The sequence below is a fragment of the Bos javanicus genome, chromosome 14, assembly GCF_032452875.1.
Source record: "Bos javanicus breed banteng chromosome 14, ARS-OSU_banteng_1.0, whole genome shotgun sequence".
NCBI lineage: Eukaryota > Metazoa > Chordata > Mammalia > Artiodactyla > Bovidae > Bos > Bos javanicus.
In genome coordinates, this window is record NC_083881.1 from 59,120,088 (window position 1) to 59,139,387 (window position 19,300).

General features: G+C 38.2%; 1 protein-coding gene across 7 annotated transcripts in view; it reads right to left on the minus strand.

Moving 5' to 3' along the window:
• The window catches only part of ZFPM2 (zinc finger protein, FOG family member 2), a 525,437-nt gene that overhangs the window by 171,884 nt on the left and 334,253 nt on the right, over positions 1-19,300 (minus strand). For all 7 annotated transcript variants that reach the window (XM_061439163.1, XM_061439164.1, XM_061439169.1 and 4 more), the window contains one exon: positions 7,443-7,554. In XM_061439163.1, the coding sequence (XP_061295147.1) occupies positions 7,443-7,554 (112 nt within the window). The remainder of the gene's footprint in view (positions 1-7,442; positions 7,555-19,300) is intronic.

The following is a 19,300-nucleotide window of genomic DNA, read 5'->3' on the forward strand; positions in this document are numbered from 1 at the left end:
TTGTAAATAACACATTCACTGGTGGGGTCACTTGCCTTGACCTTAAGACCCCCTCAGAAATGACAATTTGAATCAAAACGATGGTTTTCTAAAGCAACCATTTTTACAATCACTGATTCCTAGAACAGGCATAATAAATTGCTTACTCCTCCAAACATCTCTCATTCTTAGAGAACATAACCGGAAAAAGCCTCAGATGTTCATGAAACATGTTGGGTTTTCGGCATCGCGTTATCCTGTGGTGCTCTGCAATCAATTACTGTTATACCACCATCATTAATAATTTTCTTAATGAAAATGATTCTGTTGATCTCCGCTGTATTTTAATTATCAGAGTTAAGCATAATTACACTGCAGCTCTGAGCTGGCATGTGGACTCCTTTAGGGCGCAATTTTGTTTTAACACACTGATAATGTAATTTTACATTGTGTCAGTTTGTTTGGTTATTATCCAGTTGTACAATTCCACTGTATTCCTGATAACAGATAATAACCTTAGTACCTCCTATATCCTGAAGTCATTTCAAAAGCAATATTGGAATTCTGCGACTAGCTAACTTAATCGCCTTATGATTTTATAATTCCTGCTGCTAAATATTTGGTTCAGGCACCCACCCTCTTATACATTTTCTATGAACTACAAAATGGTTAAATAAATACTTAAATATGAGCACAATTTTTTCTTTTCAAATTACTTTCTTACTCACATAGACTTAGGTCCTTTAAGGTAAACATGAACTTGTAGGCTAGTTAGGAAAACTGGGTGCTAAGTTGGACAAGGCTGTTGTTTCAAAATTCTAGGAACATGCAACAGATACTCTATTTTAAGCTGGAAAATAGTCCAGACCTTTGCAAGGGTCCTTCACAATGACAGATCTTTGTTTTAAACGGTTGATCAATTTAGTCAGTGTATAGAAAGTTGCTCACCAGAGTTAGGTCGTATTAGAATTACTGTCATTATTTCATAGTACCTTGAACATAGTACTCAGCCAATCAGGGCTTAACTGAATTAACTGTGTCGTTACATTTGTGTGAACAAGCAAAATCAGAACTTTGAAGATGGTCATAGAAAGATATTGGAGATTAGTCTTCTACACGACTTTAAATTCCTGTGGTCTTCAAAGCAACAGAGAGATCAGCAGAAGGTACTGCTGTCACTGCTGTTTTAGTTCTGGAAAACTTTTTCTGAAAAACCAAATCACAGAATGAGGGGGGAAAAGTTTTGCTGATTAATATGTATGCAAATTTGTGAGGAAGACCAATACCTTACAATCTTGGCTTAGTAAATGGTATCTTCCACACTCTGCTAATTGTGCTAATTGGGATTCAAGGTCAACATACTCAAGACTGAATCCAAATTTCATCACTTATGATCTATATATCCTTGAATTATTTAACTTACCTAAACTTGGGTTTGTGTTTGTGCGTGTGCTAAGCCACTTCAGTCGTGTCCAACTTTTTGAGACCCTATGGACTATAGCCTGCCAAGGCTCCTCTGTCCATGGGGATTCTCCAGGCAAGAACACTGGAGTGGGTTGCCATGCCCTCCTCCAGGGATCTTTCCAACTCAGGGATCGAACACTCATCCCTTTCGTCTCCTGCATTGGCAGGTGGGTTCTTTACCACTAGCACCACTTGGGAAGCCCCAAACTTGAGTTTCCTCATCTGTAAAGTGGGAATAATCCTGCTTACATCATAACTTTCTAAATGGTAAATCAGAAAACATATGTAAAGAGCTTAAAACCATGCCTGGCATAGGGATAAGTGCTTAATAAATGGTAACTGCTATTGCTTGCTTTAATGTTATCATCATTATCTTTACACTAGCATTTTAAATAAGACTTTCATTAGAAATATCATGTGCCCAAGGGGAAAAATTTATCTTTGGGCAAAGGCTTCTGGCCTCTGATTCCGTAATACAGGTCTCTGCAGATACTGTGGTTTCACAGGGACTAAGTGGGACTCAAGGAATTCTTGGCTATACATCTGGAATCAGATGACCATCTTTCCTTGCACACTTGTTTGATGCCAGTGTGGAGGCCTGGCTTCATTTTCCCTAAATTTGTGCTGACATATAACCAAAAGGGCAAACAGGACTGAGAATAAGATCACCTGCAATATAATATTTATGACAACATATGCAGTTATGTGAACGGATGAGTCTTCACAAAAATCCTGTGAGATGGCCATTGCTACTTCATTTTTACAGCTAAGGAGATATGATTTAAAGAGGAAAAGTGATTTGCTCAAGGTTCCATCAAGCAATAGTTGTTGTTGTTGTTTTTTTTCCAATAATATTGTGCTTTTGTATAAAAACAAATTTTCCATGGTTAAGGTGAGAGTGAGGGTTAGCTGATACTTTTTCACTCCTTTGATTGACAAGGTTCATGCTCTTCATCTGAATACCCAGAGAATGTGGCTCTCTAAAACAACATGGCATGAAAATCCAAAACCCCCAAATAATGTAATTATCCCTCATTTGGAGGGAGCTCAATGAACAAACCCACGTTTAGAACCTTTAATGGTGCTAAAGGTTTAATTCTGAATGCTCAAAAACATGAAACTCAAAGTGACCTATTTACTTCTCATAAATGAGAAAGGTTACTATACTGTGCAAACACTATAAAAAACATCAAGGTATAGAGAAAAGAAAAGGGGTTTCCAGTGCTTGACAGGTATTCATGGATTTTAGGAGCAAGGGGGCAGACCTCTGCTTATCCTCCTTCCAGCAGTCTCCCTTTAGCCTCAGCATGGTGCTTTTTAGTATTTTTCCACTGGAGATAAGTAAATTAGAATTATCTGGAGTCTGCTGAGAATAATGGCAAAAACCAGACAACCCAACAAGTCTGGTCCATCAATGTCTGGATGAGCTAATTACTTTCTGGAATGACAGGGGGTAGTTGAGGCAGGAAAAAAAGTACATCAGATTATAATATTAATGCCAAGTACTATTTTTTTTACTCAAATAAAACAGGATGATGGCAGCCTGTCAAATAGCACTAAGTAATATAATTCTATAATAATTATTAGATGGACACCTGGAAATGAAAATTTTATCATTATATGTAACGTTAACACCAGCCCACATTTAATAATACTTCAAAAAGTAAGTATATCTCTTAAATTATAATGGTTACACATTAAGTGGTCTATCTTACATGCCATAGGAAAATATTATCAAAAATTTGAGTCAAGGCATTTAAAAATACAACATATATGCATCTTACATTCTATTTATATTAATAAATAGGTACTAATATACTTTCAGATAGCCAGATCCAATGAAAGTGACTTTGGCATGGAATTCATAAGTATTGTGGTACTTAGCTAGGAAACAAAATAAGGCAATATAATTTTGACATTAGTGAGAGTTGATCTTCAGTGACAGCTCTTTAGACATGAGGAGTAATGCATTGCATGTGGGTGCATGGATGTTAGCCTATCAAGCAACCGTTCTTTATCATATGGAGTAGCACTTAGGTTTCATTTGGGAAACTACCTCTCCTGTGTCTCATTGGGTCTCCTGTGTCTCACTGGCTTATATACAAAACTAAAGAGGATTGTAGTTTGCAAAGAAGAGTCACAGTGATTAATTGGTTCAAGGATTGTATGTGATGTACCTCAAACAAAATCCAGAAAAGCTCTATTTGCATGGGCATTGCTCTGCTTGTAGAATATAAGTTCAGAGCTTCCCACCACTTGACAAGAACATTTCTGAGAATAAAACACACAAAAGAAAGATGAAGCAGAAGATAGAGACAGTCTGGGGACGAAGTCTGAACATCTGAATTAAACTGATCCTGAAGTTTAGAATATCCCTCGATTCTCAGTTATATGAGCAGATGAACCCTCCTACCCTCAACATACACACACATACACACACACACACTTACACTTTCATTTTTTTTTTGCATAAACCCATTTCATTTGGATTTCTATCATTTGAAAACAAAAGAGCCCCAACTGATAAATAACATACATGTTATGAAAATGTCTCACACACTATAGATGTCCAAGTCAATATGTACCTATTAAATCTAAATCACCAATTTCTTTCAACTACAAAACTCTTTTGCTTAGAGAAGGCTTATCATACCCAGGGGCTCCCCTGGTGTCACAAGGGTAAAGAATCTGCCTGCAAAGCAGGAGCCACGGGTTTGATCCCTGGGTTGGGAAGATCCTCTGGAGAAGGAAATGGCAACCCACTCCAGTATTCTTGCCTGGAGAATTCCATAGACAGGAGCCTGGCAGACTACAATCCATGGGGTTGCAAAGAATTGGACATGACTAAGTGACTGACCAACAACAAGAATCATACCCACAGTCTGTGAAGACAGAAGGCGTCAGAGCCCACGCAGTCCTGGTAGCAGTGATTCCTGGGGTCCTATTTTCCACGATATGAACAATCCGTAGTATAATCCTAGAATACTGAGGTATTCACAGAAATCTGAGTGAACTATCCCCTTCCTCCGAAGGCTATCTGATTACTAGCAATTAGCATCAGGCCTCTGAAGCCCATCTAGGGGATCAGAGTAGAGTCTACAGCAGAGTTTTCCCAAGTGGTGTCACCCAGAGCACTAATTCCAATGTTCCTAAGGATCTCCATAGAAAAAAAGTTCGTATATCATACAGTCAAATGAGTTACAAAGACTTTTGTTTTATTTCACTACAGGACTTCTCAGAGCATTAATACCAGCAGGCCTTGTGAGTTTTCAAGAGAGGCCAAAATAGGCAATATTTGACCTTTCCTTTAATCTTAGGGTTATGTGAAATACACTTTGGAAAGTGCCATATTATAATACTCTGTGATTTCAGAGTATTATAGTACTCTGAAATGCCTAAGTAGTATAAGAGAATTTACTCAGCATGGAATAGTGTCAAGGGGAAAGGTAGTCATACAGTTCAGAGAGTACAGGATTTGGAATTATTAAAACCTGGATTCAAATTTGGTTCTCTGTTAGCTCTCCATGCACAGAGACAACCATACTACTGCTCTGAGCCACTTACAACGTCAGGTTGTGTAAAATGAGAAGCATATTACCTATCTCATCTAGCTGTTTGAAACCTTAAAGCAGGGAGCACTTATTCTAATATGTATAACTCAGACCCTCAATTAGACAGATACATGTTTGCACCCCACTTTAAACACTTAGTAGAATATTAAAGAAATATATATGTGTAACTGAATCACTTTGCTGTACACCAGAAATTAACACAACATTGTAAATCAAGGATACCACAAAACTTTTTTAAAAAAGTGAAACTGAGACACAGCTACGTGACCATGACAAATACCTAATCTAGGCACGTCTCAAGTTCACTTTTTGTAAAATTGAGTATGATGTTAATTACCTACTAGGAGGTATTAAATGATGATTAAATGAAATAATGCATATACAGTAGTTACTGCGGTCCTTGTTATTTGAATTGCAATACCCAAAACTGGTCTTGTAAGTTGAACAATATCAAGTTACCTTTTGTAGGTTAAAAACTATTGTATTGTATATTAGGAATTCATATTGAGTAGATTGCAAAGGCAGGCAATAATAGCTAACTTTTTACAACTTTTTCTTTTTCTAACATATAAAATGACCATAAAATGAGGTGAAGAGAGCAATGAGGGAAGTGCATAGAATTTGGTATGGGAGTACCAAGGAGAGGATTGGGGGGTGCTTAATAAAGGGTAGCTGTTATTATCTATGTACAAACTGAGCACACAGTTGGGCTTAAGCCATGCTTTATGAGTTAATTAATAAGCTTCTGCAAATTACTCCCAATTGTTTATTGCTAGGAGGATTCAGATATATCTAACTATAAAACACACACACACACACACACACACACAAAACCAAACACACAAATATGTTCAAAGTAAAGTACTCCACTGAGCACAGAATTACAATTTTGTTATAGCTTTTCCCCTTATGTAACAATATAACAATCTTCTCTTCTAAAAGAATGCCTGATTTAAACATGTAATGAATTTGGATCATGGTAGAAGAACAACTGCCTCTTGGTTCCTCCACGTTATATCGCCATCATAGAGATAAGACATTGTACAACAAAAATTTATTCCCAGTCATTGGTCCTACACTCCAAGCCGTCGTTTCTGTGGTTTGCATTCTGAATGTGGACACTGGCAAGCTGGTTCACTGTAATACTGCTTTCCATTTTGATAGAACATAGTGACATATCCTGGGAAAATCTCACTTCCCTTCTAGCTAAAAGCTCCCACCAGCATACCACAGGTATTTGGGGTTAGAAAATAAGTGGGTATGGGACCAGCAATTACAGAAGGAAAAGGAATATAATCAGATCCTGGTGTGCAGATTGTTTTTTTAGCTTGCAAATTCTCTCTTTCCGGTGTTTCAACTTTCAAAGGCTTATAGTAGTTTAAAGGCAATCCTCTTATAAGTGTACAAATTGTAATGATTATAGGAACAAGTTGTAATTGTTTCTAGCAAGTTTTTAAGAGTCTTTGATGTTATGATTAGTGTTTTCTATGTTAATATATTGATAGGGGTGCTTATTTGCTTGTTCCCTTGTATGCTTTCATGGTTTCTAGGTTCAATGTGCAAACACGTCTTTGATCTCAGTAGGTCTATTTGGTTAAAAAAGAAAGCGAAAAGAAATTAAACATGAGAAGCACAAGGTTTTGCAGTATTTACGAAGAAGCGAGATTAGGGATTTCACTCTCCAAGCACGGAGCTTGGGCCCAGAACTTGAATATGGAGGAAAGTGCAGCAAACCACATCACACACGCAGAGGGGCCTGAGTCTGGGGGAGCCCGTCCCACGACGTGTGTCAGGGAGCGGCGGTTCCTTTATAGCCTGGGTGTAGCTGTGTGACGCAGTCTAGGCTGATGCCACACTGAGCAAATCAAAGGCAAAGCTCTGCAAGCCATCGCTTCCTCTCTCCCATTTGCCTCCTGCCCTTCAGAAATCACCATGGGGAGGAATTCTCAGTCTTTGCAATGGCTTCCTTTTCAGCTCTGCTCTCATTCTGTGTGATTTCAAGAGACACAGAATTCAGTGCCTCCTGGAGCACGCACCTTGACACCCTGACACGGACTGCTACATTTCAAAAGGAATTTACTTTTTGATGGATAATGCCTCAGAGAGGAATCTGAGATCTCATCAAACCTGCTATCAATAAAAGTAACGGCGAGGAAGGTACTAGTCAAGACACTCAAATCCGTGGTGAGGTGAACGTGCATGGTGCCAAGTACAGGCCTAACACCTTTTGTTTTATGCTGAACAGGGGAAAAAACAGAAACAATCGGTAGTCTTTGCTGAAAACACAGGTTAGGGAGACGCACAAGGGAAAAAGGAGGAGAGAGGATCCCATTTTACTTTGTACTCCCCTTCCAGCTCATTGGTGCTGTTCTGCAACGCTCAGGTTTCAATACCTCCAAAGCGTGAGCGAAAGGCTCTAGCAGTTACCTTTGCTGTACACAATGCAGTTGTTTTTGTTGTCTTCCACTCCTTGCCAAGTCACATCCAGCAGCCACTTGGGACCAGCAGTCAGCACCATCGGGACCTGAGCCTTTGTCTTCTGTAGAAAGAATGATAACAAACAGATGCCATTTGCTTTCGTTGATTACAAACTTGAATAATAACAGTACTAATCATTTTATTTTCCCAAATAACTAAATCTCCCAAACCATAATCCAAGTCCTATTCCCCCGTCTCATGATATCTTTTTTAAGACGACAGAAGCTGTAAAGCTTTACTGCTTTCACTAATCTGAATGGTAGAATTATTATCAAGATTTTTTTTTTTCCCTAAATGATACTGGATCAGATCTCTAAGATTAGACAGATCTCTTGCGGCTCTGAATTATAAAGAGAATGCAGATGACTTTCATTGCAAAGAGCAGAGTGTTTAGAAGTGAACTTTAGACACATTGTACTTTATTATCAACAGGATCTCACTATTTCCTGAAACAGACAGGAAAGAATTTAAAGAATCAGGATCCATTTCAAAGCTCTATCCTGAGCAACATTTATATTAGAGTAGGAATTTATTCTGAATGAATAATGAAATCCACCGAGCACCCTTGTCTAAGTATGGATATGCAGCCTGACTGAAACTGAAATAATATTAATGCTAATGACTCACTATACACTGTCTCCAAAAAGACTATAAAAGAGGAACTGGGAATAAATTCAGATGCAGAGCAACTAAAGCATGACAATTCCTTGCTCTGAGAAGCACAGAAGCAGGGAGGCATGTGCTCTAGTTCTAACAAAATATTTTCAGTGTACATTTTAAAAATAAGGTTCATCATTTTAGGCTGTTTGGTACCCAAATTATTTGTCTTTATGTTAACATGGCAGGAAATCAACCAGGGAGGAAATAAGTAAGTCTGAGCAAAACTAGTGTTTCCGGATGAGTCAGAGTGAACCGGCTCTGTGAATTCAGATGTTTATCATTCACCTGCCCATGTTCTGTATATTAACTATCATAAAACCACAACACAGAGTACAATACAAGGGTCTCAAGGTAATTTTTGAACTAAATTTTCACCTAGATATGATCCTGCCGAAGACACCTCCGCCCATTTGGGGATTTGCTAACGTGTCACAAATTTCCCAAATTGGCATTAGGAAGTATTCACTTGAGGAGTTCTACATAATCTAGCCATTTCAAATCTCTCAGGAGTCCAGAGACCTCATTTCACTGGCCAAATGACAACAATGATAGTGCATATATTACAGATTTATTGATACTGCAAAGACATATTAAAAGCTATGCATCAAATCAATGCTAACCCATTTTTGACATATCAATTATATTGTAAAAGGTAAAACTACCATAAAATATACTTAATGGAAAAATCAACCATGGTGGACAAACTTAAAAATAACTCTAAAAATATTTCAAATATTAAAACAGGAGGTGGCAAGCTGGACCAACCCTAAGAAATACTAGTATACTGATTTTTCAGAGTCAAGTTAGTATGTTAGTCACTCAGTCACGTCCAACTCTTTGCAACCCCATGGACTGTAGCCCACCAGGCTCCTCTGTCTGTGGAACTCTCCAGGCAAGAATACTGGAGTGGGTTGCCATTCCCTTCTCCAGAGGATCTTCCCAACCCAGGGATTGAACCTGGGTCTCCTGTATTACAGGAAGATTCTTAACAATCTGAGCCACCAGGGAAGCCCTTTTATAGCCATACTTTAATTCATTTTGAAATCTTTAATTTTCAACTATCTCTCTCAATATTTGGAAAGTAAAACCATGTGAAACAGTTATCTGAAAGCCCCATGGGAAGAAAGCAATTTCATATTACAACTTTTTAAAACAATCTAGGAAAAGGGTTATCAAGTTATCCCTCTGGTTATTAGTCTAAGTGATGATCTTGTTTTTCCATTTTCAAAATATAATTTGAGAATAAGTAAGCTTCTTCAAGGGTTTTCTTGGTAGCTCCGCTGGTAAAGAATCTGCCTGCCACGCAGGAGACTCTGGTTCTACTAGGTCTGGAAGATCTGCTGCAGAAGGAATAGGCTACCCACTCCAGTATTCTTGGGCTTCCCTGGTGGCTCAGCTGGTAAAGAATCTGCCTGCAATGCAGGAGACCTGGGTTAAGTCCCTGGGTTGGGAAGATCCCCTGGAGAAGGGAATGGCTACCCACTCCAGCATCCTGGCCTGGAGAATTCCATGGACTGTATTCTATGGGGTAGCAAAGAGTCGGACACAATTGAATGATTTTCTTTTTTCAAGCTTCTTCAATCTGAAATGGTAGTGACTGATAAACAATTAAATAATAGGTCTCAACTGTGTATATTTCAGCTCCTTGTACTACTAGAGAAGCAGGAAAGTCTATAGATCAGGGTCAGCAGGTCTCCAAATCATAAGCAGAACAAGTCACAAGAGAGACTCTACCATTTCCCTAAACCTGCCCATGGGGCATTTAGTGGTGTTATTTGTAACTTCTTCTCTCTTCTGATCTTAAATAACAGACTTCGACAATAGGCACCTGGTTCATTTATACTGTAGTCTCTTATTCCATGAGAAAGACATGCATTTTAAATGATTTAATCTTTGTATGCCATAGTTCTTAAGGCCACATGCATTTTGACACAGTAAATCAGTTTTTATAATTTTCCATAGATAATATGAAAACTAAATATTGATCACAAATTCTTGAGGGGATCTTTTGCTGTAAAGTAAATCAACTGATCTGCCAATATCACAGTCTTTCATTCATTTCACAAAGGAACCTACTGATTCAGTCTTGTGCTTGGTGCTAGGAATACGAGCGGGGCTTTTTCAGTGAAGGATATAGGTATATTAAAGCAAGTTTACTGTAAGGCAGAAAGTATCAGGGAGGGGGTGCAAAGTCATGTGTAAACTGTTTTGGGGTCAATGAAGGGCAAGCATCCTGTCCTGTGGACTCTTGGGACAGGATCTTGAAGTGTCGTGCTCATGCTCAGCTGTGCCCAGATCTTTGCAACCTCATGGACTGTAGCCCACCAGGCTTCTCTGAGCAAGAACATTGGAGTGGGCTGCCATTTGTTACTCCAGGGGATCTCCCTGACCCAGGCATCAAACCTGTGTCTCCTGTATTGCATGCGAATTCTCTTGCTAAGCCATCAGGGAAGTTCCCTCTTGAAGGGCAGATAGGAAGAATTTGCCTTTGCTGGTAATGGCCCTGGACAAAGTCTGAGCAGTGTATAAGAGTGGTAGGTACAGGAAATAGTGACTAGTTCTGGGGTTCTTTGGTTTCAGTTCTTATATAAAGTCTTTATAGCTGTTCTTCATATACAGAAAGCCCTAGGTAACAGTAGGGTTTCCCCGGTGGCACAGTGGTGAATAATCCACCTGCCAATGCAGGAGACACAAGAGGCGTGGGTTCAATCCCTGGGTCGGGAAGATCCCCTGGAATAGGAAATGGCAACCCACTCCATTATTCTTGTCTGGGAAAACCCAGGGACAGAGGAGCCTGGTGGGCTACAGTCCTTGGGTCGTAAAGAGTTGGACACAACTGAGCACAGCGTTCACAGGAAATAGCTTCCTGTCACACTGGAATCATCATTGATACTATCATTATCACTATTGATAAGCCAAAGAACCATAACAGCATATGTGTCTAGAAAAGCAGGTTAGAAACAGATCTTGAAAGACCTTTTCATAGCAAAACTTTTTTTTGTGCCTAAAACTCTCAGCAAAAGGAAGACGGTAAAGATGTTTTAAGCAGGAAGAATAAGGTTACTACTGTTGCTGCTACTTGGGCAAAACCTCCTACTTACAGTCCTCACATACATTTTCAGATAAAGATATTGCACCTCAAAGATTAAATAATTTCCTTTAGGTTGAAGATGAAGCCCATATTTATATTTAGCTCTGTTTCCAAACACTACTGCTCCGAGGGTGACCAACTGTCGGATTTTCCTAAGACTGAAGGGTTTCCCAGGATGCTGAACTTTTAGTGCAAGTCCTGGGCAAACTCAGATGACCTGTCCATCCCTGCAGCTCCTAGTCCAAAACAGTATTAATGGTTCACATCCATGAAACACTTGCTAAATACATCTCCTGAATTATCTTATTTGATTTTTACAACTCTGGAAGTTAGGTATTAACCTTTTCTCCATTTTTTTTTCTACATAAGAAAATTAAGATTTAGAGGATTTGACTTTGTGGCACAAATACGTATAGTTATTTGATATCTATTCTTAATGGCAAATTAGGCATTGCATCTTTTAAAACGTTGGCAAACCTTTATTATGCCTGGGCTCAGAAAGAAGCTGACATTTCAAGAACTGAATTGAAAGAAAAACAATTTATTTGACTCCAAATCAATAAGGCAAAAGCAAAAATGTAGGAAAGAAACACTGTGAAAGCTATACTCAAGCTGTAAAGAATAAGTAGGTAAAATACATCTCAAGGGACCAGTTATTACAGTTTTGAGGAGGCAAGTCAATTTCTTTCTGAAGAAGTCAACTTTTGTAGAGATTGACTGCCTCCAAAGAAGATTACCAAGGGTGAGAAGGAAGGTGTTAGTCAGGATTATATGAAATCTACACTCTAGCAAAATCCATGAATAGAAAATAACAATAATATCCACATTGATCATTAGGTTTACTTTCCCATATCTCTACCATAAGGATTCATACAAGTCTAGAATGTTAAGGGCCAGAATCAACTTTAAAATTCAGTGAGTTTAATTCCATAATTTCACAAATGAATAAAGTGAAACCAAAATGTTTATCTAGCATCCTATAGAGGTGGGATACAATTGGTACAACATGTTGGCAAAAGAGAATGGATGTAAAATGTATGGTAGGGCCCAAAACATGAACACCCTGATCTCTTGGAACATGTGAATATGTTATTTTACTTGGCAAAATGGATTTGAAGAATATGCTTAAGACTTAGAGTTATGATATGGTGACAGGACCCTAGATTACCCACATGGACCCAATCTAAGCACAAGTTTCTAAAAGTAGAAGGGAAAGGCAAAACAGTAGTCAAAGAAATTTGACATAAAAAGGATTCCACCTGCCTCTCGCCCTTTGAAGAGGGCGCACTGCAGCGATGAACTGCATGTGTTGGGGTCTAGAAACTGGGAACAGGCCTCAATTGAAGGAAGGGAGGAAAAGAGGGATTTCAGTTCTGTGGCCTTAGGGAACTAAATCTGCCAACAACCTCAACTAGCAGGAAAGAGATTCTTCCCTAGAACCTCTAGAAAGGAATGCATCCTGTTGACAAATTGATTTTAGTTTGATGATACCCCTACTGATTTCTGATGTATGCATGCATGCTAAGTGCTCCAGTCATGTCTGACTCTTGGACTATAGCCAAAACTTTGCAACCCAATGGACCATGGCCCGCCAGGCTCCTCTGTCCACGGGATTTTCCAGGCAAGAATATGAAGTGGGTTGTCATTTCCTTCTGCAGGGCAATCTTCCCGACCCAGGGTTCAAACCCATGTCTTTATGTTTCCTGCAATGGCAGGTGGGTTCTTTACCATTAGCACCATCTGGGTAGAACTTTAATATAGTACCTATGTGTTTTAAGTCCCCAAGTTTTTGACTATTTGTCTTGGCAGCAAAAGAAAACTAATACAAAAAACATTCAAATGTACTGACTTACAGTTTAAAAAATAATTTCCTTATCAAATGCACTCAAAAGTGTGAAAGAACTCTTAGTTGGAAAAATACCAAACATACATTGTTAGTCCACAATCATCAGATATATTTAATATTTTTCCCTTAAAGTATGAAGAATACAGTGGTAACCAACATTTTTTGTTTCTATAACTGGGTATTTAAAACATTTTATGATTCACTATTAACTTTACAGTTGACATGTGACAGAAAGGACATTACTGTCCTTGCATTGAGATGATCTAGGCTATAATCCTGATACAGCTATTGGCAGACTCTGGGACCGGAAAATCAGTTAAACATCCTGAATTTCAGGATAAGTATCTGTAAAATGGGGATAACGATTTCTACCTCAAAAGTTGTCTTATCAAGTGACCACTATGGTGCTTTATACACCACAGATACAGTGCAGACTTGTACCGACTACCTACATGAATAAATAAATTAAAATGTGCAAAGAGTGCTTCCAGAATTCCTATTTCTCAGACACTGGTAATGTTTATAGGGATTAGGACAGAAGTCAAGACAAAAGCTATGACCCAATTTAAAGATGGTGGTAGTCACTATTGCTATTGATTAATTATTTCCACCTCTCTATTTCGCAGGTCTCTTTTAAATTTAGGTATAGGAATATATGACTTCACTCCACCAATGAAATTGAGTAAGCAGTGATTCACGTCCCTTTTACAAAGGAGCTGTAAGACCAATGGACTCACCATCATGCCTTGCCTCTGTTGAAGCGACTGTCAAGCATGCAAAGAAGGAAGACCTCCTAACCACAGAGGCCATGTAATATGAGAAAGAAACTTCAAAACAATGTATTTGGCCCTGCTAGGTCTTAGCTGTGGCACCAGCATCCTCCTTGCAGCACACAGGATCTAATTCCCTGCGCAGGGGTTGAATCTGGGTCCCCTGCACTGGGAGCACAGAATCTGAACCACTGGACCAAAATGAAACTCCCAGGGAACTTTTTTCATGCAAAAAAAAAAAAAAAAAAACTATTGCAATATTAGGGTTGCTTGCAACCTCAGCAAAACCTAGCTCATCCTCATTTATACACAGGTTTTCTTCATTTTTTTTTTTTCTGTATTGAAATAACCCATGGGGTTTTACAGGTTACAGTTTGTACTTTATATCCAGGCAGTCTCTTTTGGTGACCAATTTAAGATATAATGGGAACCTGAATTTCAGTTAAGCTGGAATGTTTTAAAAAGAAAAAGAAATAGTGTGTGCTTCTGAGGCTCTGCTTTGTAAGTTTAAGAAAAATCTGCACTCCTGGACACTGTTGAACCCAGAGTTTCATACTTAGACAGTCTACAACTAGACAAACTTGACAAGGACAAAACGGGTCAGAAGTGTCATTTCTTAGGAATAATTAGAATCATCTAATGTGGATAAAAGAGGTCAAACTAGCATCCACTTCTCACTAACCTTTGGAGTTACTGGACCGACAAAGGAGGTAGCCTTCAATAAATGTTTATACTCAAGCCAAAAGGTTAATGGAGATAAAAGTAGGCAGTCCAAAGGTAAAGAAGAGAGGATAATTCTAACCCAAGAACCTGGTGACATAATGCTGTCTTAGGGATTCCAAATTTTGCTGAAAATAATTGCTTAAGATTTCCAAACTCAGGCTTACAAAGAGCTAGAAGTCTTAGGAAAATTTGACCCGTGAGAAGAGACTGACATTACAGTCTTAAAAAACAACCCACCCAGAAGTGGCATTTGATGGAAAATTTGGCCTCCACTGACTTTAGCTGGGAAATATAAAAAAATCTCACTAGAAAATCTCAAACTAATGCCATGAGATACACTTTCATGCTGCTGAAAATTTTCCCAATGTGTTATTTCCATAACTTGGTAATAGGTGAAAAGCACTGGGCCTGTTTGACAACGTTCATAGCTATTTCAACAATTCATAGCTGTTTCTATTCTCTCAGCTTTAAAAACATATTTGATATTAGGTATTGGAGAACTTCCAAATTACTGTAGACATTAGATACATATAACTGGTACCAGAAGAACACATATACATATGTACACACACACACACAGATATAAATATTCCTAGCCCTTAGGAATGAGATGCCACCATCACTGCCAATCTCTCCCAGTTGAATTACTCTCTACATCTAAATGAAAAAAAAAAATGATACTGCATGTGATTTGACCTTGTACTACCACAGGGAAAATTTTACACAGTAAAAGTTTCGGTTAATGTATCCAAGCAGTTCTCCACACTGGAATTCAATTCAAATTCAATCTGACAATCATGAAAACATTGTACCCCTCTCCTTTTAACTGTGTGAAGTCTCTAGTGGCAGTGAGCTAAAAATTCCCTTCACCAGCAGCCGAGTCTACAGAGGCATAATAACTTAAAATCTTGGACTACCTGGAGAGGGGAGAAATGTCAAGTGATAACTGAAAGCCCTCCACAATTGTATTCTCAGTAATTCTGGTCATGGTATATAGCCTCAACATTACAGATTTGACCAGAACTATAAAACTTTAGGATGATGATTTCCAGCTAATGAACTGCTTTTTACTAAATATCCTTTAAAAAGTTATACAGGACACCTCATGAATGTTTGAACTTGATGCTACCGAGGTAAACAATTTGTTTTTTCTTTCAGAAAATAAGAGTATCACTTTAAACTACACAAACAGGATCATAGTACCTCATGTGGTCCCAAAAGGTCAAGTTACTTGCATGACGATATAGAACCAGCTCAGAGAAGGCAATGGCACCCCACTCCAGTACTCTTGCTTGGAAAGTCCCATGGACAGAGGAGCCTGGTGGGCTGCAGTCCATGGGATCTCGAATAGTCGGACATGACTGAGCGACTTCACTTTCACTTTTCACTCTCATGCATTGGAGAAGGAAATGGCAACCCACTCCAGTGTTCTTGCCTGGAGAATCCCAGGGACAGAAGAGCCTGGTGGGCTGCCATCTCTGGGGTCGCACAGAGTCGGACACTACTGAAGCGACTTAGCAGCAGCAGCAGCATAGAACCAGCTTCTCAGCTGTAACACCTGAATATTCTTCATGACCAGAATACTGGACTGGGTTGCCATGCCCTCCTCCAGGGGATCATGCCAATCCAGGGATCTGGGCATCCATTAAGATAATATGTTTCCATTTAAAATAAATTATAGGTTTCCATTTAAAATAGAATAAAATGGTCACTGTGGTATTGATACATTGGGATGTCCCTTGAATGAGAAAAGTAGTATTCCTTTGGGTGTGTGTGCCTTGTCTGAAAACAAGAAGAGTATGTGTGTGTGTGTGTGTGGTGTAGAAACAGATTTAGACAAGTTAGTTTAAGAATTTTCAAACTCATATCAAGAATCTCACCTACAGTCATTGCTTAAAAACAAAATAACTTAGTAAAATATTATCCAACTTCCATTGCTTGGAAAAAAAATGCTAGTCACATTTTCAAACTTAAGTTCAAAGAAATTAAGAATATTTTAAAATTAAAAATACATGAAAAGTCTAAAAGGGAAGGATATCAGTACTGTGCTATAATAAGAATCACGACACTATATACCATTAGGCACAGAATGGATTTATGAATGGAAGTCCCAGGAAGGTTTCATTAGAATACTGTTTTTCTTGAGCACATTTCTATAAAATATCATTTAAGGATGGCATGAGAGTGAAATTCCAGAGAACTTCAGCTAACAAATGTCTCCAAGTTCACTGTGGTATGTGGGATCGCAAACATGATAAGAGATTTTTCAAAAACAAAATGAGTGTGAAATACAATGATAGAATTCTTGGCTACTATATACATACTCCTTATGTCAAAGACAGTTTTATCTCTATGAACCCAGAATTTAAATAATCATTATCTCTGAGGTATATTTGCTTTTAGGTCTCAAAATGGCTGAACACATTATCTTAATATGAGTCACTGCTTAAATATAGAAATCTTAGTATAAGAAATAATGATCTTTGTGAAAGGGAACACAAATAGTTCCATATATACAGATCATTAAAACAATCTCTTAACTTCCAAATAAAAATAATCATTTTGTTACATTTGAACAATAATATAAAGTCATTGTTTAAGAGTACTCATACTAAAGGTACAGATACTTCATTTTTCAAATGGGAAGAATCTTTAAATGAGTAATAAACATCTACGTTATCCAGATATTTATTATACTTTCATTTTCAAAAAAGAATAGACTCATTTCTCTTTCCCTTTTGCCAACTTCACTCCCACAGTCTCATCTGTTCTCCACATACATTTGGCTCCAAAGAGGAACTACTCCCTCCAAACTGGCAGCCATTAACTTCAACCTTTTATTTTATACGGCTCTGAAAGTCACAGAGTGTTTAAGGAGTGTTGTTTTGCTCCTGGCAGAATTTCTGGGCTTGCACTTGGTGCAATGTGCAGAAGAGTGTGAGCGCAGAAACCTTGGGAAGGGAAAAGTAAGTTGCTCGAGTAGCCCTCCTCACACGAGGCTGTCAGAGAAACCTGCACAGGGCTCAGGGGCCTGGAAAGCAGTGGATCCAGCCCGGTGACCTGAGGCCAATCACTTAACCTCTCCAGTCTCACCCTTCTCCACTGGAAGATGATCTCATAGGTCCTTACAGCTTACAATAATGTCATTATAAGCCTTCCCATTATAGAATTTTTGTCAAGTCTAAACGCAAATCTCGAGTGTGAAGGAGACAATAAAAATGAAAATTCAACATGCTGGGTTTATACTTAAGGAAATGCTACTATTTTTATTGGCAAAGCAATAAATGAAGCGATTCTAATTTACTTTACTTGGGTATTTTAATACCAAAGAAAATGGTGGGGTCAGAGAAAGTGGTGTGGTGGAAATAAAAATGTTTATATAAAGAATCTAGAGAGCAGGAAATAGATCCACAGACAGAGTCAACTGTAGATGGCCTATTTACATTAGAAGGTGGTAATTTCTATTCAGGAGTGTCTTTGTGAGAAGTACCCCAAAGGCATTGAGTGGAAGAGAGAGAAAGCTCTATTCTACACAAAGTCACCCTTAGATACTGAGCTACGTGTATTCCTCAGGCTTCAATCCACTGCAATCTTCCAGCCACCTTTTAGACTGTCTCTTTGTTATTACTGTTTTAGACAATCACAAGGCAAAAAACAAACCAACCAACCCAAAGCATTCTTGATACTAATAATATATTTAAAAATTAAAAACAAATATAAAGGTTTCTTTCTCTTCTGGTTACATGTTGTTTTCATGATTTGAACCCTTAGTTTCCTCTATGACCTAAATTATTAACAACTCACCTATGTTTTTAACTTAAAATATATTATACCTGATACTCTGAGATTTGAAAGTCATGGGAAGAGTCTACAGCAAGCCTGGAAGAATAGGATTGAGGAACATTTCCCACTCCAAAGAGAAAAAAATGATGAAATTGTTGAGCTATATACTAAGTGCTGTGATAAATATAGTACCCTTTGGGAAGGCAGATTTTTATGAGACAAGTTATTGAAAGTAGGGTGCAAAAAATTAAAAGCTTGGCAAACTAGTTGGCAGAAGTGTGAAGGTGCCACTGAGTCAAATCAAACAAAGCTTATCTAATCTGTGAGACTCTTTAATAACACAAATATTGTAAACACTTAAAGTATCTATAAAGTAAGACTGGCCATGAGAGTGGTTTTCATTTTTTTTTTTTTTTCAAATCAACTGATACAGAAGAACTATACTACTTCACTTTCAGAGAATCAGTCAAGTGCTCACCAGTAGGGGCTGGCCCTCCCTTCTAGAATCAGTGCCTTGATTTCTATGGGGGACAAAGGAGAAAGGAAGTCTAACCAATGAAACAGATTTAGCTGTAACTACAGGCTCCTGACCTAGGGGAGCTTTGTTCAGTATGGAAGTCAATCTGGACACATTTCTCAAACCATGTTCTGTGTAAAAGGAGTCAAAATATAAATAAAAGAATCAATGTGTATAGTTTGAGTACAAATACCAGGATTTAGTTGTGTGTGAATGATATTAAAGCTTGCAACAATTTGGCTTACATTGTTCACATATGTATTTTTGCCACATTAATGATCTAACATTATGTATAAACTCATTCCTGTTATTAATAACTGATCAGTATTTAAAACAATCTCCATGTACCATTTCTATTTTGAGAAACTTATTTAGGTTATTCTGCTTTTAAAATAATCACTTTATTAGAAATTAAGT